At 55.1% G+C, this 26,184-nt stretch overlaps 9 protein-coding genes across 9 annotated transcripts; 3 read left to right on the forward strand and 6 right to left on the reverse strand.

Annotated features, from left to right (window-relative positions):
- Window positions 1–257: 257 nt before the first annotated feature.
- BU25DRAFT_360498 (MFS general substrate transporter) lies at window positions 258–2,339 on the reverse strand. The gene is made up of 2 exons (XM_033703669.1): window positions 1,213–2,339; window positions 258–1,164 (listed from the first exon to the last, which is right to left on the reverse strand). The coding sequence occupies exons 1-2, from the start codon at window positions 2,124–2,126 to the stop codon at window positions 348–350; spliced, it is 1,731 nt and encodes a 576-aa protein (XP_033566015.1). The 5' UTR covers window positions 2,127–2,339; the 3' UTR covers window positions 258–347.
- Window positions 2,340–3,040: 701 nt separating this feature from the next.
- BU25DRAFT_407463 (uncharacterized protein) lies at window positions 3,041–5,011 on the forward strand. Its single transcript, XM_033705540.1, has one exon. The coding sequence runs from the start codon at window positions 3,235–3,237 to the stop codon at window positions 4,828–4,830; it is 1,596 nt and encodes a 531-aa protein (XP_033566016.1). The 5' UTR covers window positions 3,041–3,234; the 3' UTR covers window positions 4,831–5,011.
- A 61-nt stretch (window positions 5,012–5,072) lies between these two features.
- On the reverse strand, window positions 5,073–5,399 carry BU25DRAFT_197635 (uncharacterized protein). The gene has a single exon (XM_033701071.1). The coding sequence runs from the start codon at window positions 5,314–5,316 to the stop codon at window positions 5,113–5,115; it is 204 nt and encodes a 67-aa protein (XP_033566017.1). The 5' UTR covers window positions 5,317–5,399; the 3' UTR covers window positions 5,073–5,112.
- Window positions 5,400–6,097: 698 nt separating this feature from the next.
- BU25DRAFT_197638 (uncharacterized protein) lies at window positions 6,098–11,053 on the reverse strand. The gene is made up of 5 exons (XM_033701072.1): window positions 11,002–11,053; window positions 10,642–10,944; window positions 9,864–10,586; window positions 8,121–9,815; window positions 6,098–8,070 (listed from the first exon to the last, which is right to left on the reverse strand). Exons 2-5 carry the CDS (start codon window positions 10,842–10,844, stop codon window positions 6,300–6,302), a joined length of 4,392 nt encoding a protein of 1,463 aa, XP_033566018.1. The 5' UTR covers window positions 10,845–10,944; window positions 11,002–11,053; the 3' UTR covers window positions 6,098–6,299.
- Window positions 11,054–11,948: 895 nt separating this feature from the next.
- On the forward strand, window positions 11,949–17,168 carry BU25DRAFT_407465 (uncharacterized protein). Its single transcript, XM_033705541.1, has one exon. It carries the CDS (start codon window positions 11,970–11,972, stop codon window positions 17,007–17,009), a length of 5,040 nt encoding a protein of 1,679 aa, XP_033566019.1. The 5' UTR covers window positions 11,949–11,969; the 3' UTR covers window positions 17,010–17,168.
- A 285-nt stretch (window positions 17,169–17,453) lies between these two features.
- Window positions 17,454–18,555, reverse strand: BU25DRAFT_197667 (uncharacterized protein). The gene is made up of 3 exons (XM_033701073.1): window positions 18,211–18,555; window positions 17,843–18,156; window positions 17,454–17,789 (listed from the first exon to the last, which is right to left on the reverse strand). Exons 1-3 carry the CDS (start codon window positions 18,425–18,427, stop codon window positions 17,577–17,579), a joined length of 744 nt encoding a protein of 247 aa, XP_033566020.1. The 5' UTR covers window positions 18,428–18,555; the 3' UTR covers window positions 17,454–17,576.
- A 2,555-nt stretch (window positions 18,556–21,110) lies between these two features.
- BU25DRAFT_385506 (uncharacterized protein) lies at window positions 21,111–23,884 on the reverse strand. The gene is made up of 2 exons (XM_033704368.1): window positions 22,565–23,884; window positions 21,111–22,519 (listed from the first exon to the last, which is right to left on the reverse strand). Exons 1-2 carry the CDS (start codon window positions 23,816–23,818, stop codon window positions 21,257–21,259), a joined length of 2,517 nt encoding a protein of 838 aa, XP_033566021.1. The 5' UTR covers window positions 23,819–23,884; the 3' UTR covers window positions 21,111–21,256.
- A 123-nt stretch (window positions 23,885–24,007) lies between these two features.
- Window positions 24,008–24,993, forward strand: BU25DRAFT_360513 (nuclear cap-binding protein subunit 2). Its single transcript, XM_033703670.1, has 3 exons — window positions 24,008–24,157; window positions 24,212–24,351; window positions 24,551–24,993. The coding sequence occupies exons 1-3, from the start codon at window positions 24,095–24,097 to the stop codon at window positions 24,846–24,848; spliced, it is 501 nt and encodes a 166-aa protein (XP_033566022.1). The 5' UTR covers window positions 24,008–24,094; the 3' UTR covers window positions 24,849–24,993.
- BU25DRAFT_360518 (SNO glutamine amidotransferase) lies at window positions 24,927–26,063 on the reverse strand. The gene is made up of 2 exons (XM_033703671.1): window positions 25,711–26,063; window positions 24,927–25,660 (listed from the first exon to the last, which is right to left on the reverse strand). The coding sequence occupies exons 1-2, from the start codon at window positions 25,971–25,973 to the stop codon at window positions 25,066–25,068; spliced, it is 858 nt and encodes a 285-aa protein (XP_033566023.1). The 5' UTR covers window positions 25,974–26,063; the 3' UTR covers window positions 24,927–25,065.
- Between the last annotated feature and the right edge of the window lie 121 nt (window positions 26,064–26,184).

Consider the following 26,184-nt stretch of genomic DNA (forward strand, 5'->3'; position numbering starts at 1 on the left):
ACAACGATTTACATCTGCCTGAGCACGACGTTCGCCTCGACGATCGAGTCTGGAGGCTGAGGGATCTCGTACCCATCGCTACTTTGGCGATCACAAGTTCTGGGCTGGTGTCGAGATGGCGACAGACAAGATGGAGCAGTTATTTATGTTGAAGCTGAATAGTGGGAAGTGGGATCACGGCGAGGACCCCTGAAGCTGAACGCGAAACCACCTGCACGTGAGGAGACGGTCGGCAAATATGGGGAGAGGGTAATGATATTTTGAGCCCCGAAGTAAAGTCTGGAAACAATGTGATCGATGGCATGTTTGCATAGTCTAGTGAAGCATGTGTGAACCACATCTCCTGCTCAGTCTTTCTTCAATCCCACCTTACCAGCCTTCCTCAAACCCACAACAGCGATAATTACACAGACCAACATGTATCCAAACATCGTCCAAAAGCTCGCGCGGTACCCCTTCAACAGCTCTCTAGGCGCATCCGTGCCGGCACTACTACCATGTCCACTTCCGCCCTCACTTCCATTCTCGTCACTTCCAACAACTCCTAACGCAACAACCTGACAAGTTCCCATTCCCAAGCTCATCCCAAACTGGGCCACGGTATTGAATACTGCGCCTGCCAGCGCTTGGTCTCTTTCCGGGAAACTGTCACTAACGATGATCAACCCAACGGTGAACAGCACATCCGCCGAAAACGGAGCGAAGATCTGCGCCCAAAAGGCGAGGTAGAAGTAATTCCAGTTCGGATTGAGAAGTGCCATGAACAGCGGGGACATCGAGCAGACGATGGCACTGATAGAAACCAGGTAGAGAGCGGGAATCTTATGGACAAAAGTGCCCACCAGGATGTTCAGGAGCACACCAGTAGCGAGATTAGGGAGAAGATAGAGGGATGTCGTCAACGGGGTAGCTTGCTGAATTTCCTGGAAGTAGAGGGACGAAAAGAGTTCGATGCTATTCATGACGCCGTAAGAGAGGGCGACCATGATGCAGGTCGATGTGAAAGGGATATTTTTCCAGAGCTTGTTGGGGACGAGGGCGGGCTTGTTAGTGCGTTCGCGGTAGCGCATCCAAGCTGGGAAGGCGAGGAGGAGGACGATGCTCAGAGCGAGGAGGGTTGCGGTTTCTGCTGAGCGGATGGTTGTGAGGTCTGCGCTGAGGATGCTGGCATTTGTTAGCAAGTGAGCTTGTATGAATGCTCAGAATACTTACGCGAGGACGTAGGCCAGTATGGCGAGGCCACCACTCGAGATCATGCCTCCAACCCAATCGATCTCTTTGCTCATTTTTTTCACGAGTGAAACAGTCCCATCTTGGGTACCTTTCTTCAACTTTGGCAGGCTCCAGACAGCTGCGACAGCCGTAACCAGCAAAGCGCCTCCAGACAGGTAGAATCCAGATCGCCAACCAGCTTTCTCGACCAGAATGCCACTGATGACCAGTCCTACAGCAAAGCCAAGTGGTTGACTGAAGCCCAGGCACGCGAACCCGAGGTTCCTAGCTCGTCCAGACGGTACAGCTCCGGAGATCAATGCAACCGATGCTGGAAGGTGCATGGCCAGCGCGACTCCTTGGAGCGCACGAAAGACGACGAGCTGCTTGCCAGTGCTTGCAAACCCACAAGCCAGTGTGAAGACTCCAATGAGCGTGATACCGAGAAGCTCGACAGGTCGTGGACCAACGAGGTCGGCGATGGATCCAGCGATCAAGAGGCATGCTCCAGATGTCAGGCCATAGACAGAAGACGGCCAAAGGTACAAGGAGCGGTCGAGTGACAGAGAGCGTGCGATCTCAGGCAGGCCAATTGTGATGACTCCATTGGTGAAACTGGCAATAAAGCCAACGAAGGAGGGTGTGAGGATGGCGAGGAAGGTTTGCAGGTTCGACGTCTTCTTTGCCGACAGGCCCGAGGATTCCGACTCGGAGATGCCGTCGGTCTGAGGTCCACCGACTGTTCGCACCGAGTCCGCAGATGGCCTTGCGTTGCGAATTGAGGACTCTGGTACGTTAGTCTTGGAGATGGTTTGGAGCTCGACAGCCTCTGTCACAGTCGCCATGGTCGTGCTCATCGTGAAGACGGTGTCGCAATCGTTTGATTGTGCACCGACAGCAGGTAGCGCATTCATCTTATATAGTCCCGATGAACCGTGTTCGGGGTTAACCTGAAAATCTGTAGACTCCAATATTCGCTTCTCTTTGTCAAATTACATTTGGATCGCGCCCTGCACTTGTCAAGTGTGGGGAAAGGGTGTACGCTATGATTGGCCGATTACAGGACAAAGGATTCTCACGGACATTGCATGTCAACTTCGACTCGAGATCTAAACGCATCCTTTATGATTGCTAAGCAGAGGACGTCCGCCCGATGAACGTCAACTCAGTGTCTCTGAGAGGTCCTGCCCAATTAAGCCAGTGTGTAGGCTACTGGGGTATGAGAGGGGTCCGCTCTCGCGCATTATCGCACCTTTAATGGCTATGTCAGAGCGAGAAGTTGCTGCCGAGATCAACAGTGGCCCCCGAGATGATCATCTGGGAGACGACTTGGATGTTAGCGCGCGTGGCCGCGTGGGACCTGATTTGTTGCAGTGGATGCGATTGATTGATTGGTCTAACGTCCTATCTGAGTCTAAGACTATGGAAGACGAGCAGTGGATGCAATAAATGAAGGTGTAACCGCGCAGGGCAGTAAGTCGGGGGGGGGGAACCGCGCAAAGCAGTAAAAATCAGTATATTCCATTGTTCTTCTTGTTCTGTGATTGCCTCTCACCCGGCCGTCATCAGGGTCTGTTTTCATGACGTATCTGTTGTTCAGCCAGGGGTAGAAAGTGCTTGTTGGAAAGAGCAAGAACACTGCACCAAAACACGTGGCACACATGACCTCCTTACTCCATAAACCGTCACATGATTGCCTCCCCAAGAAAAATTCCCCTGGTGTGGGTGATTGGCTGATCCACGTTGCAACGCCGGGGCCAAGATGACGTTGCGCAACGCGGTTACCCGTGGATACGCGCTAAGTAAACAGCCCAGCCTCCCCAACCACCTCCAGGTTGTGCAGCTGCCAGCCACGCAGTATCTCAGCAAAGTATCGAGAGCGACGCTCTCTCTTCCCCACACATTCCAAAGTCACCATCTCTATCCCGAACTGCTCTGGCAAAGTTCACTAGCTGCATTCGTTGTTTGACACATTTCACCACCTGTGTCTGCTGGGCCCACATTCCATAGAGCCCGCCCGTCATGGCGCCTCACCCCGAACTCGAGGCCGACACCCAAGCACAGGCGCTCTCGCCTCTGGCCACCCGTGCCCTACACCTGGCCCAATCACTCGCAAAGCGCGATGAATACAACAATCTTGCAGCAGCGGGCGCGCGGCCAGCCCAAGACCTGGCTGGCCCAGGGTTCCAAGTGCTGTTCGCCCTTATCGGCGTGGGCATGACCCTCACAGCCATCTGGTTCTTCATGTGGGCCAAGAACGGGGGGTTCAAATGGAAGAAGGACGACTGGGAGGACTACAAATCGACTGTCCTGCGCCGCAAGGGACCAGACGGCAGGACTCTTTCCAACGCTACCAAGAGCACCAGGCTGGGTGGAGGCAGTGTCGTGCACGGCGGCAGCTATGGCGCCCCCACCAGCGTTGGCTACACTGACGAGACTGCTACCAGCGCAGACATGAGCGAGATCCGCGACGCTGAAGAGGGCAAATCACGCCATGGCCTTAGGGGTGGTGATGGCAGACGTCACAAGAAGCATCGCCGCGACCACACCAACGACTACAACGACCCTGACCTCGATGGATACCGTCACGAGAAGGCTGCCCGTGTTGGAGGCCTCAACCGTCAAGCTGATGGCATGTACACCGACTACTCTCCCACTGAACCCTCCGACCTGGGCTCCAACGTCTCCGGCAAACCGCTCGTGAAGAAAGACAAGAGGGATCCTAAGAAGGAAGCCAAGGAGAAGGAGCGTCGTGCCCGCGAACGCATGAAGAACGCCAAAGCGGCCGAAAAGGAAGCCCTCAAGACCGCCGCCGCCCAAGCTAAAGCCCGCAAGGAAGCCGAGAAGGCAGAGGCCAAACGCGAGAAGGCCGAGCAGAAGAAGGCAAAGAAGGCAGGCTCTGAAGTCGGTTCCGAGATGCCAGAAATGGTCGAAACCCGCACCGAATACACACGCACCTTCACTGAGTACACCGCACCTTCTGAATACGACCGCTCCGAGACCCGCGACTTCGCTCCTCCGCCGCCCAAGTCCCCCGTCAAGTCCCCCGCCAAGTCCCCCGTCAAGTCCTCCTCGCCAGCCAAAGCTCCTTCGAACGCTCGTCGCGCACCTCCCTCCGCAGCATACTCTTTCACCACTGGTGACGACGACGCAAACACCGTCTACACTGGCGCCTACACTGAAGCAACGGACGACCGCACAGCCGCCGAGTCCTCATACTACTCTGACTACCGCCCCAAGGCCGAGCGCTCGCAGGCACGCCAGCAGTCGCGGGACCGCACTTCGCAGTCTCGTCCTCGCCCGCAAGGATCTCGCAGCCGCCCTACTTCTCAGTCGCCGCAGAAGAAGCACCGCAGCTCCAGGACTGCCAACTCTTACGCACCTTCTGACATCTTCACAACTGCTAACGGCGGGACCCAGGGCCACATGTCCTACCCCTGCCACATTCCCGGCCTCAGCCAGGCAGGCAGTGTTGGCGTAAGCGAGAGTGTGAGCCAGGTCGGTGGACCGAGCAGCCACCGCCGCGAACGTGAGCGTGGTAGCCGCGACGTCATGGCCGGCTACAGGCGTGGCGGAGAGCGAGGACGTCGTGACTCTCTGAGTGACAGCGACTCGTAGATGTTTGATTCAGGGAGGATCAAAGATGATATTGCATGACCGGCGTTTTGGGTTTTGGATACAGCAAGCGAACGACTATTGAATGAGATTGTACAGTGTACAGATGAGCGATGGATACCAGGACTGGGTGGATAATGGAGGGACGACGTATATAGATACCTCAATGAACACTATCACGAGAGTTATTGATTGCCCGCTTGCATTATGACGAGTGAATTGGAATGATCCACCACCCATCGAACCATGCATGATGCTGAATCGCTGAGCATCGACCTACCACTTTCACTGACCCCAAGTACCCGTGCACTCCCCCTCAGCCGTCTGCAAGCTAACCTTGCGTGCGATTACCTCCACCTCGATGCTGTGAATAGGTGACGTTCTGTGAGCTCCCAGAAGATCCTGGTAGGACACAAACACCATGCACATGCCCATGTAGACGACAAATACCGAGAGAGCAGCAAGTGCCACCCAGTACACCCAGTACATCCATTCTCTAAACGGCTGTCTCACCCCATGGTCTTGCTTCGCACACTCCTTTCATACTGGCGGGAGACGTCGCACCAGCTTTCTAACATCCCCCTTTCTTTTTCCTTCCCCACTCTTTCAGCTTCCGCTTCAGCTCCTCGTTGCACTGGCGCAGAGAGTCGTCCCAATGTTGGTATCTGGTGACCTGGATGTTGTGGGCTTCTTCGCGCTTGCGGCCGTGCTCGAGCTCCTGTTGTAGAGCTGACACGTGGGTTCGCGACGTCCAGTGTGAAGCGAATTTACTGTCTGGGATTGGGGAGTTGTGTCTGTCATCGACTTCCGAGGCGGGTGTTCCAGGGCGCGAAGAGGTTGGAGAAGACGCGACAGAAGTGGAGGCAGGAGTAAGGACGACATCGGATCGCTGTGAGAAGGAACTGCTTCGTTAAGGTGCTGAAGGCCGCGTGTCCTCCTGCAGAGCCATAGCTGCCGCAAGCCTTTCCGCGCGGTGCGATGAAATGAGTAATGCTCGGAGGTCATACTCTCACACTCGAGACGAACTGGGCGGGTGGCAAAACTTGAGTCCGAGGTGAAAGTGAACATGAAGATTCACTTTGGAGCATGACGGTTCGTGTGCAGAAGAAAGGGTATATTCATTTCTACATCGCCAGAAGCGCTAAGAAGAACCGCGAGAAGATAGCAAAAGAACTAATCATATCGTAGCTGCGTACATAGGTATTACCTTATCCCATCCTTCCATGTCTCGTTCGATCCGATGCAAATCCAGCTCAACTGGGACTGACGGGTGGGGAATAGAGCAATGTGAACACCAGAGGAAAAGCACTTGTACAGCGTAAGGAGTGTGACGTCGTGGTTGGTGATTCGTGACGGGGTGAGAGCGCAATTCTGAGGTCGTAAAGGGGTGGGTGATAGTGTAAGGTGCCTGGAGACATGAGGTCGTGCACCCAGTTGATCGTGTTGTGGTAGTGAACGTGTTGTGTAACTCTTTACAACTCGTCCTTGACTCTTTGTGTGGCCTCTGTAGCAACGCTTGACACACTGCTGGCTGCCTCACCTACGTTGCTGGATGCGCTGGCGTACATCTCGCTGATACGCGAGTTGGCAGCCTCGACGGCAAGAGCGATCCTGCTGCTTGCACTCTCCATAGCACCCTGCTCGGGGCCGTATACGGCGGAGCTGATCTTGGAGTAGGCATAATCGGCGTTCTCGCTAGCAACTGAAGCAACTGAAGTGTAAGCCTCGCTCGCACCGCTTGCAGCAGAGTCGTAGACCCCCCCAGCATTACTGGCAACAGAGCTGTATGCCTCTCCAGCGCCGCTAACTACTGAGCCGTAGGTGTCGGAGGCACCGCTGGTGATTGAAGCGGCGTAGCCAGTAGCTGTGGGAGTACCGAAGATCGCTGCGCTGATGGCGGCTTGAGCGCTGACGGCGGCGGCGGTGAAGCTGTCCTGGGCCTGTTGGGTACCGTAGATGGCCTCGCTGACCTGAGACTGAATGGAAGCGTACGCACTGGCAACAGACTCACTTGCCTGCTCAGCCGCACCCTTGGGAGTTCCGTAAACAGCAATGGAGGCGCTCTCAAGAGCCTGGTCGATTTGCGCGTTGGCCTGGCTGAGAATGGTCTCGACAGCAGCTGGTGGGGTGAAGATGGAGCTGACGACCGACGAGGCAGAGGCGTAGGCATCGGCGGCGTAGTCGGTTGCAGCTTCGAAGTTCTCACCGGCGTAAGAGCTGGCAGATCCGTACCGCTCGTTGACGTACGACTCAGCGGAGGCAACGACAGCGGGTAGACCAGTTGAGTATGCTGATGCGAAGCGGCTCATAACGCTCTCGGTGAAATCAGGTTCCTTGCCGACGACCAGCTCAGAGATGAGAGCCTGAATGCCAGCGTATTGCTCAGCTGCCCTTGCGGTAGCTTGTGCACCATACGCACCAGCCTGAGAGTAGACGGACTCAGCCCAAGGTGTGGGCTGGCCGTAGACTTGACTGCTGGCTTTAGCGATCAAGGCCTCCCAGTTTTCGCTGGCCTGAGAAGCGACTGATTCAGTCCAGGGTGTCTCGGAGCCAATGACGCTTGAGCTAACTTGAGAAGCCAACGACTCAGCAGCAGCCTGGGCGTTCGACGCTACGGACTGAGCATTTGCGGCAGCAGAGTTTACGGTATCAGAAACGCCAGCGGCGACAGAGGCTGCAGAGACCGAGGCGGCTGAAGCAAAGGCACTTGCCGACGCAGAGGCAACTGAAGCTAGAGACTCTGCAGTGCCCTGCTGAGGGCCATGGATAGCGCTGGAGGCAGCACCCAAGAACTCAGAGTAACGGCCATGGGCGAGTCCAATAGCTTCGTAGTACTGGCGACGAGCACTGTCAACGCCAGAGGTGGGCTGGGTGGAGAACTGAGCAGAAGCTTGGCTGAGACCTTCGGACAGCCTTGAAGAGGCAATCGAAGAGACAGACTCGAAGTAGCCTTGAGTCGGGCCTGCGGCGTAGCTCTTCGCTGACTCGGTGTACCGGAGAGCAGCCTGCAGTTGCTGGCTAGCAGCAGCCACAGAATCAGAGTATGCCTTCTCAAAACCGGACAGCAGTGTCTGGTAAGCGGGTTGCTTGGTTCCAGACGCGAGAATCGACAGCTGAGACTTGGCGTTCTCGAGTTGTTCGCTGGCGAGGCTGACAGCGTTGCTGTAGCGTGAGCTCACTTCAACCTGCACCGTCTTGATAACCGCAGTGGGAGTCGGGGTACCATAGATGGCGTAAGATGCACTGCAGGATGTAAGCGTCAAACATGCCCAAGTCAGGAAAAAAATACTTACGCGGTGACTGCATCGGCAAACTTCACAGAGGCTACGCTAGTAGCACTCTCAAGAGGCTGCTGCTGTGTGCCATACAAGGCCTTTGAAGCGGCAGCAATAGCTTTGGCGTACTGCTCGCTTGCAAGAGATGTGGCAGATTCCACACTTCCCTGTGTCTTGGTGGCTCCAAGTAGAGCTTCGCTGACGGCCCTTGTCAGCTCTGACGCACGGTCACCAGCGTCAGCAACAATGCTCTGGAGCTTGACAGAGTAGGTCTCATCCTCATCATCGTTGATGACATCGTCAAAGACAGGCTCGCGGGCCTCAACAAGGACTTGAGCAGCTACACCGCCCCAGACCTTCTTGGGTGACTCGGTAGCAGTGGAGGCCTTCTCGACAACGACATCCTTTGCCTCCGAAGCAGCACTGGACGCACCACTGCTAACGCTTGATGCAGCGCTGGACGCGCTGCTAGCAGCCTCGCTGGCGCCGCTACTGATGCTTGATGCACCGCCAATAACGGCTTCAGAAGCCTTGGATGATGCCTGCGAGAGTACACTTTGTGTCGAAGGAGTCTCTGAGCCGACAACGGACTCGTAGACCTTAGAAGAAGCCTTTGACATCTTCGAGGAAGCATCGGAGGCTGCACTCTTGATCGAAGAAGCAACGCTTTCGCTGACTGGAGTCTCAGAGCCAACGATTGCCTCCGAGACCTTTGACGAAGCGTCTCCAACATTGTCCAGAACCTGCTGGGCTGCTTTGCGTGCGCGGGGAGGTACAGCGTTGTTTGTGAAATCATCGGTAGCGTCCTCAGCCCAGAGCTTCCACTTGGCAACATCCTTGAGGCGGACGAGCTCGTTGACGTTCTTCGAGGCAATGGACATAGCCTCATCCTCGAGACGCTTCGCCTCTTCGTGAGCAACGCGGAGACCCTCATGCCTAGAGCCGACGGACTCAACTTCGGCTTGCCATTCTGTAAGGGTGGACTTGAGCTTGTGGTAGTTCTGCCAATCTTTGTAGGTCACCCCGTCAGTCCATGCCCAGCGCATACCAACCTCCTGAAGACCAAGACCGTGGATCTTCTCAAGGACCTCAACAGTGCTCTTGACAGCAGCCTGTACGAGGGTATCAGTCTCCGTGTCGTAGGAAGCCTTCCACTCGCGGACATCTTGAGCCTTCTGCTTGACAGTCTGTCCGAGCTCGCGGGCCTTAGCGCTGCACTGCTCATGTGCGGCCTCGAGGTCCTTCTCGGTGGCATCCTCGGGGAGAGACTGGACGGTACGCTTGATGAAACTCTTCAAGCCGGCGATGGTGGAGTCTGCGCTCTCCTCGAGCTTAACGATCAAGGCTTTGCCGTGTCCGTTGACGCCCTTCTCGACCTGGCGACTGGTGATTTCAGTAACGCGTTGCTCGAGGTCTTCGGCACCCTTGTCAGCCGCTGCGGCGAACTTGGTCTGCCACTTTCGGAGATCCTCGTTGAGCTTCTCCTTGAGCTCCTCAGAAGACAGACCGGCATCCTTGGGGTCGATCGATGCCTCAGGCTGAGCCTCGATAGAGGTAGCACTAGACGAGTCACCACCCAGAACGCTATTCACCACGCTCGAAGCTGCTTCGGTAGCGGAGCTGATGGATGCAGAGGCAAAGGAGGCGATGGACCGGGAGCTCGATGCAGCGACGGTAGGAACGATTTTGGCAGATTCGGTTGCAGTAGTAGATCTAGTAGCAGTCAGTAAGGAGTCAAGGGTAGTGGGTTCAGAGGCTCACGTTTCAGATTCGACGGCGTCGACAACAGACTCGACCTTCTGCTGGTCACGGTAGCGGCCCAGGCGTTCAGAGATACGGACCAGCTGTGGCTCAACGTTGTCGCCGTAGAGGACGCGCAGCTGGGGCCATACGTTGCGGAGTAGGAAAGACCAGGTGATGTCCTTGGCAGAACGAACGTGAGGGAAGACGACATCGACAATGACGTGACGGCCGTGCACACGAGCATTGTGCAAATACGGCAGGGAAGCCTCGTACGCAGGAAGGACCGACTTGTGGTAGACGCTTTTCGAGCTGGCCTTGACCTGACTGTAGTAAGGGCTGGCGGCATCAGAGGCCCTCTTGACGTGATGCCCCAGATAAGCATCGTACTGTGCCTGGGCCGCGTCCTGGGCGGTCTGAAGGTGTGGACGAACGGTCTTGTCCCAGCTGGCTGCAGCTTGCTTCTGTGCTTGCTCAACCCTGTGCGCGCCGTATGTGACGTACTGCTTCCTGGTGAAGCTAGCAGCGGGTGTGTAGACCTGGCGTTCGAAGCGGTCGGCGTAGGGCTTGACCTTGTCAACGTGGGGAGCAAGGTAGGCCTGGTAGTAAGGGTCGAGGTAGGGTGTTGCGTATGAACGAGCTTGCAGGTATGGAGTGCAGACACGAGGAGAAGAGTTGTTCAGTTGTGTCAACGAGGAAGGACACCTGAAAGCGGCGGTAAGGATGAAGTACCATATCGATAGCCTGTGCTTGTTAGCATTGCTGCGGGATGGCGAGGGGAACAGAAGAGACTGCATACCTCAGCACGATGCTTGTGACGGCCGCTGTGAACGTTCTTCTTTGTTTCCTCTGGCGCACAGCGACACTGGAGGACTGCGACTTGTCTGCGTGACCATTCAGATGGCCGTTCGTTGAACCGACGTTCGCCGAGCCGTTCAGATACCCATTGGCTTTGGGCTTCGACGTCTTCTTGGCCCGGCCATTACTTTGTGTGGCGGCCATGGTCGCGGTGTTGCGACCTGGAGAGACGGTCAACGGCTGCTCGCGTGTTGTGTGGGCCCGTTTATCGCTGGTGATGTGGGTGCGGTGCAACTATGGGCACCTATGGTGGCTGTCAGCACAAACTGGGGGAGAGTCAAAGAACGACAGAGACACGCACGGTGAATGATTTCACGCTCCTCGGAGAGCTTGCTGGAAACACAGGGCTCTTGGCTTGTGATTGACTGATGATGGAGGTAATGGCTGCCAAGTGCTAGTCTGGGGCCGAGCTTTCTCGTGCAAGCGATCTTGGAAGTGAGTGATGTAATTGCACGTGCGGACGCGGGAACAGGCAGGAACAGCAAGGCAGGCGCAGTGATTAAGAAATGGAGACGGCAGAAGGGTGCTCTAGACCAGCACGAGAAGCACAGCACGAGAAGCACAACGCAAGAACAACATGTGTGTGGCCTGCAGCAGCTCAGCAGTGTCTCCGCTGTGCCCAGGAGGAAGGCGCGAAGTGCTTCAAGATGCTTGTCCAGGTGCGACATCACTGGCTGCAGCCCCAGCATCGCGTGCCTAGCTCCGCTGCAGGCCGCATCAGCCCTTTGTCTGCATCTGACCGGCGTTGTCTGCATCTGAACGGCGTTGTCTGCATCTAAACGGCATTGTCTGCATCTGAACGACACTGTCTGCATCTGAACGGCCACGGCTGTGCCAGCCAGCGAGGTAGACAGGTCCAAGAATTGCGTGATATCCTCTTGGTGGACCCCGCACGAGTCTTACTTCCCTTCCCACATTTCCAGCGACGCGCCCAGAGTGGCAGGCGCCAAGACTGCGGCGACATCGCGACTTCCGCGTCTGTTCCGAAGAGCGAGCGCCCCTAGTCTTGTCATCCCTGCGCCACAGTACCGCACCTAACCTCTCAGCTTTACCACCGCTGAGACGCAGAGTCTGCCAGTGAAGCAAGCTGTTGTCAACAGCAGATACATTGAGGACAATCGTCTATTGCCAGCGCGACTACCGTCCGTTTCCAATGATTTCTTGAGCCACTTCACTGCGGCTTCCTGCCAGAACAAGATCACATTTACGTCGCAGCTAGAGGATCACTCCAACGTACACCGTCATCCTCCACCACCCCCGCCATAGACTATGGCCACCGACGCTGGGCCCCTCGATGCGGGGCTCCTCGGTCAGGCACACGGCACTGATGACGATGCCTTCCACGACACCCGCTCCACGACTTCGAACATGGCCGACAAGGATGAAGCAGACACATGCCGTATTTGTCGCGGCGAGGGTACCGCTGATGAGCCGCTGTTCTACCCTTGCAAGTGCAGTGGCAGCATCAAATACGTCCACCAAGAATGTCTCATGGAGTGGCTGTCGCATACTCAAAAGAAGCACTGCGAACTTTGCAAGACGTCCTTTCGGTTCACGAAGCTATATCACCCCGGCATGCCGAACCGTATACCCACGACCGTCTTCCTGCGCCGCGCAGCTTTACATGTGGTGAACATGTTTCTCACTTGGTGCAGGGGAGTCTTGGTGGCGTCTGTTTGGCTGGTGCTACTACCCTGGTGCATGCGAGTCGTCTGGCGCAGCCTATTCTGGGTCGGCGATGGCGGTTGGGCACCCGGCATGTACACAACTCTGCCAGAGGCAGCGGACCGTATCAAACCTATCATGTCCAATCCGGCTGATCTGGAAGCGATTCGCTCCTCCCTTGAGGCTGCAAAGGCTGATGGTACCGCACAAAACTTGACTCTGTCTAAGCTACTGATGTCCATGTCACCAGCAGCTCAACAACAGAATGCCACCGCGAACGAACCCCTCATGTGGACAATCGTAAAGCGTTTGTTCCTCGGTTGGCCGCACCCAGTCACTACATTTGCACCCTCGTTGTCGAACAGTACCGAATCCAACTCCACAACAGACCCTCTAGGCTTTCGCAGCCCTTCACTTCTATCGGAAATTCCTTGGTTTCATTGGTTCAACTCGCAGACAGCGAATCGATTCTTGATCGATATCTTCGAGGGCCAGATCATTACCATGCTGGTCGTCGTCGCTTTCATCCTGATATTTCTCATCAGAGAATGGGTCGTTCAGCAGCAGCCGGTTATCAATATGGTAGCGCTTGGAGGCGACGGTGCTGCGCGCGTCGATCGAGCTGCCGCTCAGGTGCAGGAAGAGCAAGCCGAACATGCACCCGAACAGCAGGAAGAGGACGTTGCTGAGCGTGGCGAAGACGCTCAAACTGGCCAGCCAACCATCGTGGGACCCTTGCCTGGACCGGACCCAAACACAGTCGCAGGGGTAATCGAGCTTGGAGCCCGTCGTCCTAACGAATTCCTTCGTAGGCAACGAGAGCGGGCTGGCCAGCTGATGCTAGGGAATCCTGACTTACCGCAGCGGCTAAGAGATGCTCTGCAATCCGAAACGACTGAAGAAGGAAGGACGTCAGTCATTGAAGGTTTCTCTGAGGAGCAGGTCAACATGATCAGCATGATTTACGATCAATCGTTGATTGACGCATACGCAAGCTTGGCTGCAGAAGAGGATCGGTTTGGTCCTACTGACGCTACCTTTCCACCGCACTCTGGCAGGCTACCCAAGCAACGGAAAGGGCCGGCCGAAAGTACCAATGCAGCTGCTTCTGGACCTTCACAGCGACCGGAGATGCCTGCAAGGGATCGATCATTCATTGCGACAGGGATACGCCGCGGTCTAGAGGAAGGTACCTCTTGGTCATTCGACAATGTACCATCAACCTCGGAGAACGCCTCCCGTGATACCGTTCCCGACAACTGGGATGATGAGGCTCCCGAAGGGTCAGCAAACAGGGAACACGAAGCAATTCATTCTGACAATGAGCCTGGCAGCGAAGGGAGCAGTGGAAGTTGGCAGCAAGTCTCCGATGTCAATGTGGAAGACGACTCCGACCAAGCGCTGGAAGGACGAGAAGCACAGGACAAGGGTAAAGGCAGGGCTGACGACAACTTTCCTCGTCATGACGAGGACGAGAACATGGACATAGCGAGTGCAGAATATCCGGCAAATAACGAAGAAGGCATTCGGGTGGAGACCACGATGGAGGTCGAGATCACAGCCGAAACTCCTGTTGAACAGCTTGATACGGAGGAGCAAGACACTCCAATACCGAACGAGGTGCCTGTGGCTGCGAGCGTGCGTCCTGCAGCAGCAGAGGCGCCTGAAGTATCCGTATCAGACTGGGTCATGGACTGGATCTACGGTCCTGCGGACCCTGCCACACGGCCTGTGGAGGGAGCCGCGAACGACGAACACGTAGTGCGCAACCTTGACGAAGAAGCACCTTTCGTCCCTTTTGCTGGCAATGAGCCCCTCGAGCCCGCCGATGCAGTCATTCAGGACCCTGAGGTCGCTGCCGCTGCTGCCCAGGCCGGGATCGACGTCAACGACCAGGAAGCGATCGAGGACGCAGAAGACTTGGAGGGTATTCTTGAGCTCATCGGCATGCAAGGACCTCTTGTAGGGCTTTTTCAGAACGCGCTCTTCAGTGCAGTCCTGATCTCCGCAACCTTAGCTTGTGCTGTTTGGCTGCCGTACCTATGGGGTAAAGTTGTTATTTTGTTTATGGGGAGCCCCATATCGCTCTTCGTCAAGCTGCCTCTACAGGTCATCACCACGGTGACAGATCTGTTGGTAGACTTCACGCTCGTAGTAGCTGCAGGTTTCGCGTACTGGGTCTGCCGATTCACCTCGACGATCATCAAGCTAGCTACCAAGGGCGAAGGGTCTGATTATCTTGGGCAGTCACTTCGCAGCCTCTCTGTACCTGCAGCATCGATCACAAGGAATGCTGCGGACCGTATCATGAAGGCGATTCACGCGTCCTCACTTTCATCGAGTCCTGGCTACTTCAAGCTGTCTATCAACTCGCACGCCGCGCTGCGAAGCCTCCAGAACTCGACATCGTTCGCACTGAACCAGACAAGCCATGCCTTTGGCTCTGTTCTTGAAGAGGCGCAATCTGAATCAGCGTTTGGACTTCTTTGGAAGGCAATTGGTCGCGCAGGAAGCGGCGTAGGAGATCTCGTTCACAAAGGCAGTTCTCTACTCGCTTGGCTGTGGACATCAAAGTCATACAAGATCACCCTTGACATGGACCTTGGCGCTACCGAAGACCCGACGTCTGCGTTGGAGCACTGGACGGCAAACGACCGTCTGATTGCTGTTCTCGCAGGTTACACTTTCTTCGCCATGGCTGGAGCCGTATACCTCAGACGTGGAACTCCACTCAGCTCATCCCAGCAAGGCCAGAAGATTGAGCGCATCATATCCGATATTCTGCAACAAGCCGGCGGTGTGCTGAAGGTGATTCTCATTATCAGCATCGAGATGTTGGCATTCCCACTGTACTGCGGCTTGCTGCTCGACCTCGCCATGCTGCCCTTGTTCAAGAACGCTACACTCTACTCTCGATGGCAATTTGCTTGCGGCAGTCCATGGACAGCTGGCTTCGTACACTGGTTTATTGGCACCTGCTACATGTTCCACTTCGCACTCTTTGTCTCCATGTGCCGCAAGATCATGAGGAAGGGAGTGCTATACTTCATCCGCGATCCGGATGACCCCACTTTCCATCCGGTTCGAGACGTTCTCGAGCGCAGTGTCACCACCCAACTCCGGAAGATTGCGTTCAGCGCACTTGTATATGGCGCACTAGTCATCGTCTGCCTCGGTGGGGTCGTGTGGACATTGAGCCACGTTACATATGGAGTGTTACCCATCCACTGGACTTCGGAGGCGCCATCATTGGAGTTCCCGCTCGACCTGCTTTTCTACAACTTCCTTACACCAGTCATCATCAAGGCGTACAAGCCGGGAGAAGGCTTGCATGCGGTCTGCACATGGTGGTTCAAGAAGTGTGCCAGTGCTCTTCGGTTGTCTCACTTCCTTTTCAACGAACGAGTCGAAGAAGAGGAAGGCCACCACGTCAACTCTACCTGGTTTGGCTGGCTCATTGGTCGCAAGGGCGATATCAATACATCGCAGAACGGGAAAGAAGACGGGAAGACAGACGGAGACGGTATTGTCGATGCCTACTTCGTCCCTGATGGTCGATACGTGCGGGCCCCTGCTTCAGACCAGTGCCGTGTGCCTAAGAGGCAAGCTGTCTTCGTGGACGTGGACAAAGACAACGTGCGCAAGGATGGCAACACTGATGCGGGTGTGCACAACTCAGACTTGGTGCAGATGGTATACATCCCGCCTTGGTTCCGCCTTCGCATTGCGTGCTTCGTTGTTACAATCTGGATCTTCATGGGCGTGAGCGGGATCAGTGTTACTATCATCCCGCTCATGTTCGGCCGCTACCTGTTCTCCCTCTTCCTGCCTTCCACGGTCGAGATGAATGACATCCACGCTTTCTCGCTCGGTGTCTACACGCTAGGCAGCGCCGCATACAGCGGCTACCAACTCTACAAGCTTGTCGCTTCGCTCAACCGACCAAACGTTTCGCCATTGGCACAACTACGCTCCGTTGCAGCCACAGCCAGCCGAGTCAGTCTGACAGTCTTCCGCTTCAGCTACGTATGGTTATCACTCATCTTCGCCATCCCGCTCCTCTGCGCCGTTCTCATCGAACTCTACTTCCTGATGCCGTTGCACGCCTGGATGGGACCCAGCGAACCGCACGTCGTCCACCTGATCCAGGACTGGACGCTGGGCTTCTTGTACTCCCGGTTCGCCGCACGTCTCATCTTCGCAAACCGCAATACTCGACCCGCGCAAGCATTTACTCAGGTCGTTCAGCGAGGATATCTATATCCCAACGCCAAGATCGCAACGCGCTGCTTCATCCTACCCGCTCTCGTGCTTTTCGCTATCGCTGTCGCGGTCCCTGCTTCCTTGGCCTGGAGCACGAGTCACACACTTTACCGCGGCGCGAGCGAGGCTACCAAGAACCAGGTGTGGCGATACAGTTTTCCTGCTGTTGGGCTTAGCATTGCACTCATGCTCGCGGGCAGAGTGCTGGCAAGGATTGTTACGAGGTGGAGGTTGGTGGTCAGAGATGAGGTGTATCTCATCGGAGAGAGGTTGCACAACTTTGGGGAGAAGAAGGCGCCTCAGGCGAGGCAAGACGTGGGAACACAGACCAATGTTGGAAGTAGTACGAGAGCGCAAACAGCACAGGTGGTGATGGAGTGATAGAGGACAGAGCATGGATTCTTTTGCATCTTTTGCATCTTTTGCATGGTAGGCGTTATGGAAGGATACCCAGATATTTGGCATGACACTCCTTTGACTCCTTTGTATCCCATTCTTACCCCGCTCCATAGTCGTTAGTCGTTACAGCTACAGGCAATTACTTGTTTCAATCATGCAGAGTCTCATCAAAAAAATCCAAGTGGATGACTGTCGGTGTCGATGGTGTTGCAGGAGCCGTAAGATGCCGGAACCTGCGGAGGATTTTCTATCTGGGGAGCTGACACTGACGCATTTGTTGAGCATTTGTTGATGCTGATTCATTGTATGCCGCTCCTGTCACACTGACTGCCTAAGCCCCTCTCGTAGTTTTGAGTGGTATGAACTTGATTTGTAGTACTCATACACGCACGTAAGCGCTCTACACACGCTTACAACCGCACGCCTGACTGCATGCTGACGATTGACAACTAATGCCGCGCCATCAAATCTCTCGGATTAAGCGGGAAAGGACTGGATATCGAATGCGCCCAACGCCATGCCAAAGTGAAACCGAAACAAAAGTGGTGCTTATGTCCACGTAATGTATGATGCCGCGGCCAGCATCAGCGGCACTGCGATCGATGCGTAGCCGTTTACGACCATAGTGTGTGGTGCTGGCGAGCTCGTTGTGGCGTATACGATCTGGAAGCCGATTTCCTGGCCGGGATATGTGCTGTTGAAGCAGTTGGATGAGTTGACTTCAGGGACGTCCTGGGGTTCGGCGAACGTGATGTCTGCACACTAAATCGTTGTGAGTCGTGATGTTCATTCCTCAAGTCCTGCATCGAACTCACGTTGTACAATGCAGCACCGTGCTGCGCCGTCTCAATGACCTGGATTGTCGCATTGTCACCGACCTTCGGTGTGTAGTTTGCTGGCAGCGGAACCTGCGGAAGGCAGAAAGTACCGTCGTATTGCTGGTTTGAAGGGCCGGTGATTTGGAAGACTGGCACCATGTTATGCGAGTAGTTGAGCGGTTCGTTGCCGTAGCCCATGTTGATGTAGAATTGTGCGCTTGCGTGGCCTGGGAACCATCCTGGTTGGATCGATACAGCGCCACCTCCCAGGGGCCATTTCGTTCGGTTCTGCGATGTTGGCATGCCGCCGCCTGGTTGATGTTAGTTGGGATTTCAGATGCACGGTGCTCTGATGATTGACCTACATGGGTACATCCACTGCATTCCATATGGGAAGCCGTAAGTTCCATTGTCGTAGTTGATTCCCAGCGAGCCGGGAACGATGCTTGGGTCTGTTGGCGACGTGGTTCCGTTTGTGTGGATGTTGTTTCCTCTCCAGCGGGGGTACACGATAACGGTATGCGCAGCAGCAAGGGACGACCAGCTGGCAACGAGGTAGACGAGTTCGGTGAAACGGAACATGTTGGCGATTCCAGGAGAAAGACTATCGGATCAATGCAAGTTCCCTTCTCTTTTGTATCCGGTGCACGGTTCAGATATCGAAAGTCACGAAGCAAGCCAGCAGCGTGCGGTGGCGGGGGGCATCAGCACTTATGGGACCTCACGGCCACGCCTCGTGCGACCCACGCCCGATTCGAGAATGCGAACGCCTCAAGCGAACGGAGCTCTGCAAAGGGTCCGCAGTTTCTGCGTTCGCTGGCTGGCCAGGCATTGCATGTCATCCGCTGTGTCGGCCATTGTGAGCAGAGTTGCGCGAATAGGCTTTAAGGTAGCATATTGGCTTGACAGGGGGACTCGACCAACGAGCTGCGGGATGCACCTCGCGCTCCCGCCCCCAAGACGGCCGGGCCAGATAGCGTACCCTAAGAGAGATGGAGGTGTGCGGTCTGATTCGCCGAGTTTGTGTGATGGGCTTGCGGCTTCTGCAGGTCTTTCGGTAGCCGGTTTGCTGGTCTGTGCGAAGCGCCCGACTCCACCTCCAAGTCAGGTCGAAAACGTGGATCTTCTCGTGCAGTTAAAGAGGAGGGTTTGCATCGCGCGCGACTCGGTACGTGATAGTGTGATCGAAACGTGACTCTTTGAGTGTTCGCGCCTTGATGCTGTGAAATTCTTGTGAAAGAGGGAGCTCAACCCTTGCGTCGACGATCATCGACGTTGCGCGTTCATGGTAGCACGAATTCTCCGTCAGCATAAGCGGCATGCTGACAAGTCGGCATCTTAGGGGACTGTCAACAGATTTCGATAACAGGTAGACTAGCGACTGTGACTGCAAGGATATACCAGATGAATGCAGTGTTGTGGGAAGGTTTGTTGGTTGGTGCCTGATTGGGAAGACTTCTCGAGGCCAACGCAAGCGAGCCCGTTGCGGCGGGCCCTTACTCTACGCTTGGCAAGAGTAGTCGATTTCAAGGTTGCTTTTGCATGTTGGCTACAAGGGAAGCACGCTTCAAGCACTCACCGGACAAGGAAGGAGTGGGGCAGGAATGCTTCTTTATTGTTGCGGCGTCAAGAGTTGTTGGTAGGAGGGGCAGACGTGGACAGGGGAAGCGTTTATCTCATGGATCTGGAATGCTGAATCGTGTGTTGTCGCTATGAAGATCATAGAATGCACTGTAAAGTCCATGTGTAATTTTGCGATGCTGATGTCCCATACATCAAAGTTGTCTCAGCCTTATCGTCACTCTTGTCGGTCATCCACCACACGGTCGTCCGCTCCTCTCATCGAAGTACCTGCATCCAGCTCATGAACCATGTACGACCCTGGGAGCTCCCCCTATACATCGCTTGAGCCAATTACTTCGTGCCTGTGTTCTTTGGTTTCCAGTTCTGCTCGCTCCTTCCTCATGGCCTCGACCCATGCACGCGGTGCGGGAAAATAAGCCCACCGCGAACAGCTACTTCCCCTTACCCAAAACTGCGAACAACAACACCTTGCCTCCTGTTTGCAAGTCTATAATTTAATAACAACAAAACATCAGGGTTTACTTTCTCTTGGGAGGAAAGCCAGTGTAACCCTCTACGTTCTAGCTTATTTACTTTTTTTAATTCAAGCAGGGCTGTTGCAGGCGAAGCGTGCTGTTGTGAAGGACTTTTGGCGGTGGGCATATTTTCTCCTACCGCGTGCCGTGGTACTACTGTACCATGCAACTCTGCTTTCCCGTATTCTTGACGTGCTGCGGATGTCTGTTCTGCGTTCTGCGAAGGAAATGGCCAGCGTTTCGTCCTCCAACAGTAAAGCAGTCCGATGGCTACCGCTAAGAAGATTGCTACACCGATACCACCGTTAGGCTTCATCAGATAGTCAAGCTCTACTGGATTCAATGGGTTTAGTGGAGCCTGTGCCTGAAGTGTCATTCTTTGAAGGGGGGTAGTATGGTGACGATACCTTCTGCTTGGCCAGTCCAAGGGGCAGCCTGTGATAGTGTGGAATTCCCACGTTCATAATCAACGATTATGTGCGTCTCCTGTAGGAATGCCCGACCAAGGACATATATGCCCGTTGCACGTCTCAGAGGAAAGTAGTAGCTCTCGATCTTGACGAGCGGCCAAGCAGCGCGGAAGTCGAACGCCGAACACGTCAATGAATCCGGTGAATTGATCCCTGGGAGACTCGGGACGGAGAGCAGGAAAGATATGCTTGTGTTCCTTGAAACGAACCAGTCGTGCGTGCTCTGATTCATCAGGTACAGTTGTGCTGTTTCGTTCCATACCAGACGAAAGACTCTCGATACCCTTGCAAACGGATAGGGGAAGCCGAAGCTGTGGAATGTCAGGATCGATATACGCTGTCAGAGTGGAGTCGATGAGACAATGGTGTGCCTCGGTTACTGGCAGAGTAAGTATTGGATTCCATATTAGCATCCATAGAGACAGGTAGTCAGAACTTACGCTCTAAGATTAGATTCTACAAAATATCATGACCCAGACGGATGCAGGATGGAAGGAGCGGGAGGTGATTTGACGGTCTCACCTCCACCTGACGCGACGACCATCGTGACAGCGATTAGCACCCAGAGCCGACACATTGTACGTACAAAAATGACGTATGCAAATGATCCCACTGTGAATTTCGTGAAAAGGATGTGTTAAGAAGATACGGTAGCCTTGTGAATCGTATTGGGTTGTCAGCGTTATATCCTACAGTGATACGGAACTCCGCATTTCCAGCCCCCCCCCCAATCAACCCCAATCACAAGATAGCTTGGCGACGCACCTCGTGCATGCACATCTGTAAATAGCTGCTGTGTGGCTGACGACATGCAGTATCCAACTTTTCCACCGATACTAACCTCAATTCCCTCCCTCCACAGGTATAGATATGCCAAGACTCCGCAGTCGAGTAGTTGCCGCATCCACAAGCGCAGTGTTGCGCTGAAGCAACTCTTGAATGTACTCGTTCTCCTGCCTGCGTGAGTACGACGGTACTTTCACACTAGCCGCACGCGCTTGTTCTTTCTGCGCCTCCTGTTGGGTATCTTCCACCTGTTCCGCCAGCGTCTTGTGGAGCTCCTTGAGTTTGTTCAGGCGCTGCCACGCTGGGACTTCGCTCCCATCGACATCATCGGTCAACGTCCTATTCGACTTATCCACAGAGCTGTCCATCGTCTGCAATTCCTCGACGTAGCTGGCCTCCTTCTCGCTAAGCTCTGTCGAGCCAATGTTGTTCATCTTCCGGCGAAGACTCTCGTAGCGCGCGTTTATTGCGTCCTGCCTCTTTCTGACCTGCTCCAAGCGGTCGTCGATCTGGGCGGTGCCATACACTGACCCGTTGTCTGACGGCTCCTCATCGTTGCCAATGACAGCATCAATCTTCGGTACAACCTCAGCCGTCCTATAGACTTGGTCTCTAAACTCGTCTTGAAGGCGTGTGGCGCGGTTGAATAGATCAGCGACAGCTTTCTGAAGCTTCTCAGTCTGCGTAGACAGAGCTCGGTGAACATCCATCAGCAACTCAAGATTAGCAGGCGATAGCCTGACCTCGTCCTTGAGTGAAGCTTTGTGTCGTGCAGGGATGCTGACCGAGCCGAGTAGGTCAAAACGCTCGTAGAGTTCTTTAGGCGGCTGCCACGCTTCTCGCACCTCCTTTCGAGGCACAGCTGTTTCCAAGTACTCAGCAAGCTCTTCCTCTGAAGGAACGCCATCCTCGGGGGCGTCAAGCAATGCAGCCTGGGGCTCATCGTTGACTGAGGTCAGAAGCATGTAGCCAACATTGCCATCATCAACAATGACGGCTGAAGTGACTTCTTGTTCGGCGGTGTTTGTCGATCGGCGCTCCAGGTACTGCGTGACCTGGCTGCTAGCTGACCCAAGCAGACGCTGTAGACGGAAATCAGCTCCTTCTGTGTGTGGCTCGGAGAGCTCATTCTCGAGCTTCCTTATCCAGGGCTCCATGGATATGTATGTGACTCCACTAGCAGTTGAGACAAAGAAGGAGAAGTCGGTGTGTACGTCTGGTGTAATGGTCTGATTGAACGTAGACTCGCCATTGCCCTTCAGTTGGATGGTCTCTGTAATGATGAGGTCGTGCTCGGTTTGTGTGACTTCGAAGTCGTCCTGGAAATGATTAGTATTCATCAGAGCTATGATATCAACACGTACCTCTGCAGAAGGAAGCCATCGCCCAACGATTCCCTCCAAGTCAATGCAAACATGTACTTTACATGTATCGGTCAGCAGGCAGACGACAGCAGCTGGCAGACCTTCAGCGGCTTCCTCTTCTGAGCCATCCGAGAAGGTCTTGAGGGAGTACACAATCATGTCGCTGAGTTCAAAATCCTCCACCTGGGGTGCGATTGCGAACGGGCCCTGCAGAAGTGGAACTGCGGGCGTGCTTGACGGCCGATTGAAGACCTTGACCGTGTCACCATCGGGTAACGCCTCAACAAAAGGCTCCTCGTATATGATGTCAGAAAGCCAAGACAGCTGCTTCTCCGATGTCTTGACATCGTCCTTGGGCGCATCATCATTTTCTGACAGCTCGGTGTAGTTGATGTTGATGGAGGAGGCCAGTGTCTGGAGAAAGGTGAACGCGCCAGGTGTCTCGACGAGCTGCCACCGGCTAGGGAGCACAGGACACAGCGCATATACATTTCCAATGACTGTGGCAATCCAGAGCGTCATGGGCGCCCATCCGTGCACTCCCTCCTGTTCAGGGAAGTCTCCAAAGCAAGCAGACGCAACCTCCAGCTCCACTGAATCCGGAGAGAAACCCTTAGAAGCTCCGTATATCGAGGCGCCAAGGTCATCCTGGTCCTTTTGCGCATTGATCAACTTGACGAGGTCGATCGAGAGGGTAGGTTCGCTGAATGTTGACCTATCTGCACGGTTGACTTCCCATAGTCGCACCACTCCCGCCTTTGTAATAGTGACCAGACACCGCCCATGGTAGCCAAGGGGATGCCAAAGGGTAGTCGCGATTGGCGACTCTTCGAGAACGTGTGCAGTGGGACCGACTTGGAAGGTCTTTGGTTTGATAGGGCTGTCGTCGTTGCCAGATTCGAGGAGCGAGGAGTCGGGGAGGGCCACGACGTGCACCGTGTGCGATGTCGAGACGGCCAGGTAGGCACCGCCGGGAGAGATGGTGAGTCGTGTGATGGGGAGCGGTATCGACACTCTGAGGGAGCGATATGCGGGCGAGACGCCTTCCTTCAAGTTGACCAGATCCGCCCATCTGATCTCGTGTCCGACCGCAACAAATATCTCAGAACCCCTTGTCGCGATTGTCTTCCGTGGGCCAAAATCCCTGCTCTTTGCTGCGGTACCATTTCCGTTGCTCTGCTTAGGCGCAAACAGATGGTAGCCAGGGCTGGGGCGCGAGAGCCACTCTGGTGTGTAACTGAGGACTCTTGGCATGTCGACCAGCTCTCGAATACCGCTTCTGTTCGGATGCAGCGGTAAGATTGGTAGGTGTGGTGGGTGAGAGAGCGAAGCTGCGCGCGCAAACAGAGTGAGGGCTACCGTGAAAGAAGCTCGACGCGTGCAGGCTTGGCATATGCAGCTACCTCGAAGCTCTCTACGTCCACCACCACAACACTTTCGCTCCACCAACATCGCTTGCGCTCTTCTCAACAACTCTCCCAGTCGAGTCGCATACACTTTCTCTATATACCCCGCGCAGTTTTGATCACAATGCCGGCGCTCCGAAGCACAATCGACCGTCTGGACAAACCAAGTTCATATGCCACGGCAAAGGTGCGCCGATGCAGATTCACGGGCGTCCAGTCGAATGCTGATAGTCCTTGATAGAAGCGCAGAAGGAACCGCGACGATGACGAGAGGGGCCCCAGCCCTGAGCCTGAAGATAAGCTGAAGGATGCCACTACCCTCTACGTGGGCAACCTATCCTTCTACACAACAGAAGAGCAGATCCACGAGCTGTTCTCCAAGTACGTGTCCCTTCTCCTCCCCTGAACTCCACCGCCCCCCCCCCCTCCCCCCTTGCAAAGATGACACAATCTTCGTTAATCCCAGCTCACTCCGATGCACATGTTGCACTTGAGGTGAAAGCGAAATCACGTCTGAGCTTGTTGCCACACTCGACTACTTCAAACATCGTCTTGAGGTCACACACTGACCGTCACTAAGGTGCGGCGAAATCAAGCGCCTCGTCATGGGCCTTGATCGCTTCCAGAAGACACCCTGCGGCTTCTGCTTCGTCGAGTACTACACACACCAGGACGCGCTGGACTGCATGAAGTACATCGGCGGCACAAAACTCGACGAGCGCGTCATCCGCACCGATCTGGACGAAGGCTTCGCCGAGGGCAGGCAGTACGGGCGAGGAAAGTCTGGAGGCCAGGTGCGCGACGAGTACCGCGACGAATACGACCCCGGACGAGGTGGTTACGGCAGGGTGTATGCGGATGAGTACGACGAGCGATGAGAAGAGCATGAGATGGAGATCAAAAAGGAATACCACTGCATGGAAGGAGTCTGGCGTCGTTCGTTCAATCATGGGTTTCTAGGGCTTTGTGCAAGAGCACAGGATATGCCCGGTCTAGGTACTCTACATCTAACAAACTAGTGCCTGTCTTCTGAACGCCTGCCTGTCTTCTGAACGCCTTCGCTCATGCTGTGCGCTATGCTATGCTTTCAACGCCCTACCTTGTACGGTCGGCAAGCTCAAAAGTCTGTCTCCGCTCGGCCGCCTTCAGAACCTCCTCCAACCACCACACGTGTATCCGCGGGTCCTCAGTCAACTCCGGATGGAAACTACAGCCGAACACATTGCCCTGCCGCACCGCAATGATATCCTCCTTCCCAGCATGGTCATGCTCCTGGTTCTCCTGCAACGCTTCCGTCTTTGTCGACAATGTCGCCATAACTTCAACGTCCTTACTCAACTGCTGCTTCGCCAGCTCATCGACCGGCGTCTTACTTGGCGCGACGACCGTCTCGGCGCGCTCCTCCTCTTCCGTCTGCACACCATTCGCATGAGGCAGTATCTTCTCGACGACAGGTGCGCGAATGAACACGCACCGGTACGGCTGGTCGGCGCCCTTGTCAGCGGTATCGCCCAAGAATGGGAGGTTGAGGCTCGCTTGGAAGCTTTCCTGCTGGCGGCCGAAGTGGTTTCTGTTCACCCGTACGTCGAGGCCTCCGATGAGCTCTTGTCCGCCTTTCTTTGTTCGGTTTGCGCTTTCGGCGAGCAGGATCAGGCCGGCGCATGTTCCCCACGTGGGCTTCCTCTGCACTCTAGTCTAGTCAGTACTGCACGCACAGCGTGATTCCATAAGAGAGCTCACTTCACAAACTCCCTCAGCGGCTCCAGTATCCCACTTCTCGCAGCCACAAGACTCATAGCCGTGCTCTCACCCCCAGGGATAATCAGGCCTTCACATCGCGCCAGCTCCTGTGGTGTGCGTACTTCGATGAACTCCCACTCGATGTCTGCGCATTTCCGCTGCTTCAATTCCTTCGCCGCTTGTCGCAAAAGCTGCACGTGTTCGCTGAAGGCGCCCTGCAGTGCGAGAACGCCTACTGTAAAACCAGGAATCGTGACAGTCATCTTGATTCGCTTTTCGACGGTACCCGTGATAAAGCAACAGAATCAAAAGGCTTCCGAGTCATACAGCATGCGGCGAGAGTGTGGAGAGCACTTCCCTATCGATAACAAAAATCTGGGGCCCGCCGCTCGCCTTCCTTCAAATCGGAGTGCTTCTCCGGGGGACAAGGGTCCAGCAAGTGTCAGAACTCGGCCCCTCCATTGCCGTTAATAG

This window comes from Macroventuria anomochaeta (assembly GCF_010093625.1).
Source record: "Macroventuria anomochaeta strain CBS 525.71 unplaced genomic scaffold BU25scaffold_4, whole genome shotgun sequence".
Taxonomy (NCBI): domain Eukaryota; kingdom Fungi; phylum Ascomycota; class Dothideomycetes; order Pleosporales; family Didymellaceae; genus Macroventuria; species Macroventuria anomochaeta.

Coding starts and splice junctions, on each gene's coding strand:
- BU25DRAFT_407465 (XM_033705541.1), top strand. CDS start 11,970: ATGGCCACCGACGCTGGGCCCCTCGATGCGGGGCTCCTCGGTCAGGCA.
- BU25DRAFT_385506 (XM_033704368.1), bottom strand. CDS start 23,818: ATGCCAAGAGTCCTCAGTTACACACCAGAGTGGCTCTCGCGCCCCAGC. Junction 22,520..22,564: donor GATGGCTTCCTTCTGCAGAG/GTACGTGTTGAT, acceptor AATCATTTCCAG/GACGACTTCGAAGTCACACA.
- BU25DRAFT_197638 (XM_033701072.1), bottom strand. CDS start 10,844: ATGGCCGCCACACAAAGTAATGGCCGGGCCAAGAAGACGTCGAAGCCC. Junction 10,587..10,641: donor GTCACAAGCATCGTGCTGAG/GTATGCAGTCTC, acceptor TAACAAGCACAG/GCTATCGATATGGTACTTCA. Junction 8,071..8,120: donor TTTGCCGATGCAGTCACCGC/GTAAGTATTTTT, acceptor TACATCCTGCAG/TGCATCTTACGCCATCTATG.
- BU25DRAFT_407463 (XM_033705540.1), top strand. CDS start 3,235: ATGGCGCCTCACCCCGAACTCGAGGCCGACACCCAAGCACAGGCGCTC.
- BU25DRAFT_360498 (XM_033703669.1), bottom strand. CDS start 2,126: ATGAATGCGCTACCTGCTGTCGGTGCACAATCAAACGATTGCGACACC. Junction 1,165..1,212: donor ATACTGGCCTACGTCCTCGC/GTAAGTATTCTG, acceptor AACAAATGCCAG/CATCCTCAGCGCAGACCTCA.
- BU25DRAFT_197667 (XM_033701073.1), bottom strand. CDS start 18,427: ATGTTCCGTTTCACCGAACTCGTCTACCTCGTTGCCAGCTGGTCGTCC. Junction 18,157..18,210: donor AATGCAGTGGATGTACCCAT/GTAGGTCAATCA, acceptor AACATCAACCAG/GCGGCGGCATGCCAACATCG. Junction 17,790..17,842: donor ACGGTGCTGCATTGTACAAC/GTGAGTTCGATG, acceptor ACAACGATTTAG/TGTGCAGACATCACGTTCGC.
- BU25DRAFT_360513 (XM_033703670.1), top strand. CDS start 24,095: ATGCCGGCGCTCCGAAGCACAATCGACCGTCTGGACAAACCAAGTTCA. Junction 24,158..24,211: donor GTTCATATGCCACGGCAAAG/GTGCGCCGATGC, acceptor AGTCCTTGATAG/AAGCGCAGAAGGAACCGCGA. Junction 24,352..24,550: donor ATCCACGAGCTGTTCTCCAA/GTACGTGTCCCT, acceptor ACCGTCACTAAG/GTGCGGCGAAATCAAGCGCC.
- BU25DRAFT_360518 (XM_033703671.1), bottom strand. CDS start 25,973: ATGACTGTCACGATTCCTGGTTTTACAGTAGGCGTTCTCGCACTGCAG. Junction 25,661..25,710: donor CCGCTGAGGGAGTTTGTGAA/GTGAGCTCTCTT, acceptor TGACTAGACTAG/AGTGCAGAGGAAGCCCACGT.
- BU25DRAFT_197635 (XM_033701071.1), bottom strand. CDS start 5,316: ATGTACTGGGTGTACTGGGTGGCACTTGCTGCTCTCTCGGTATTTGTC.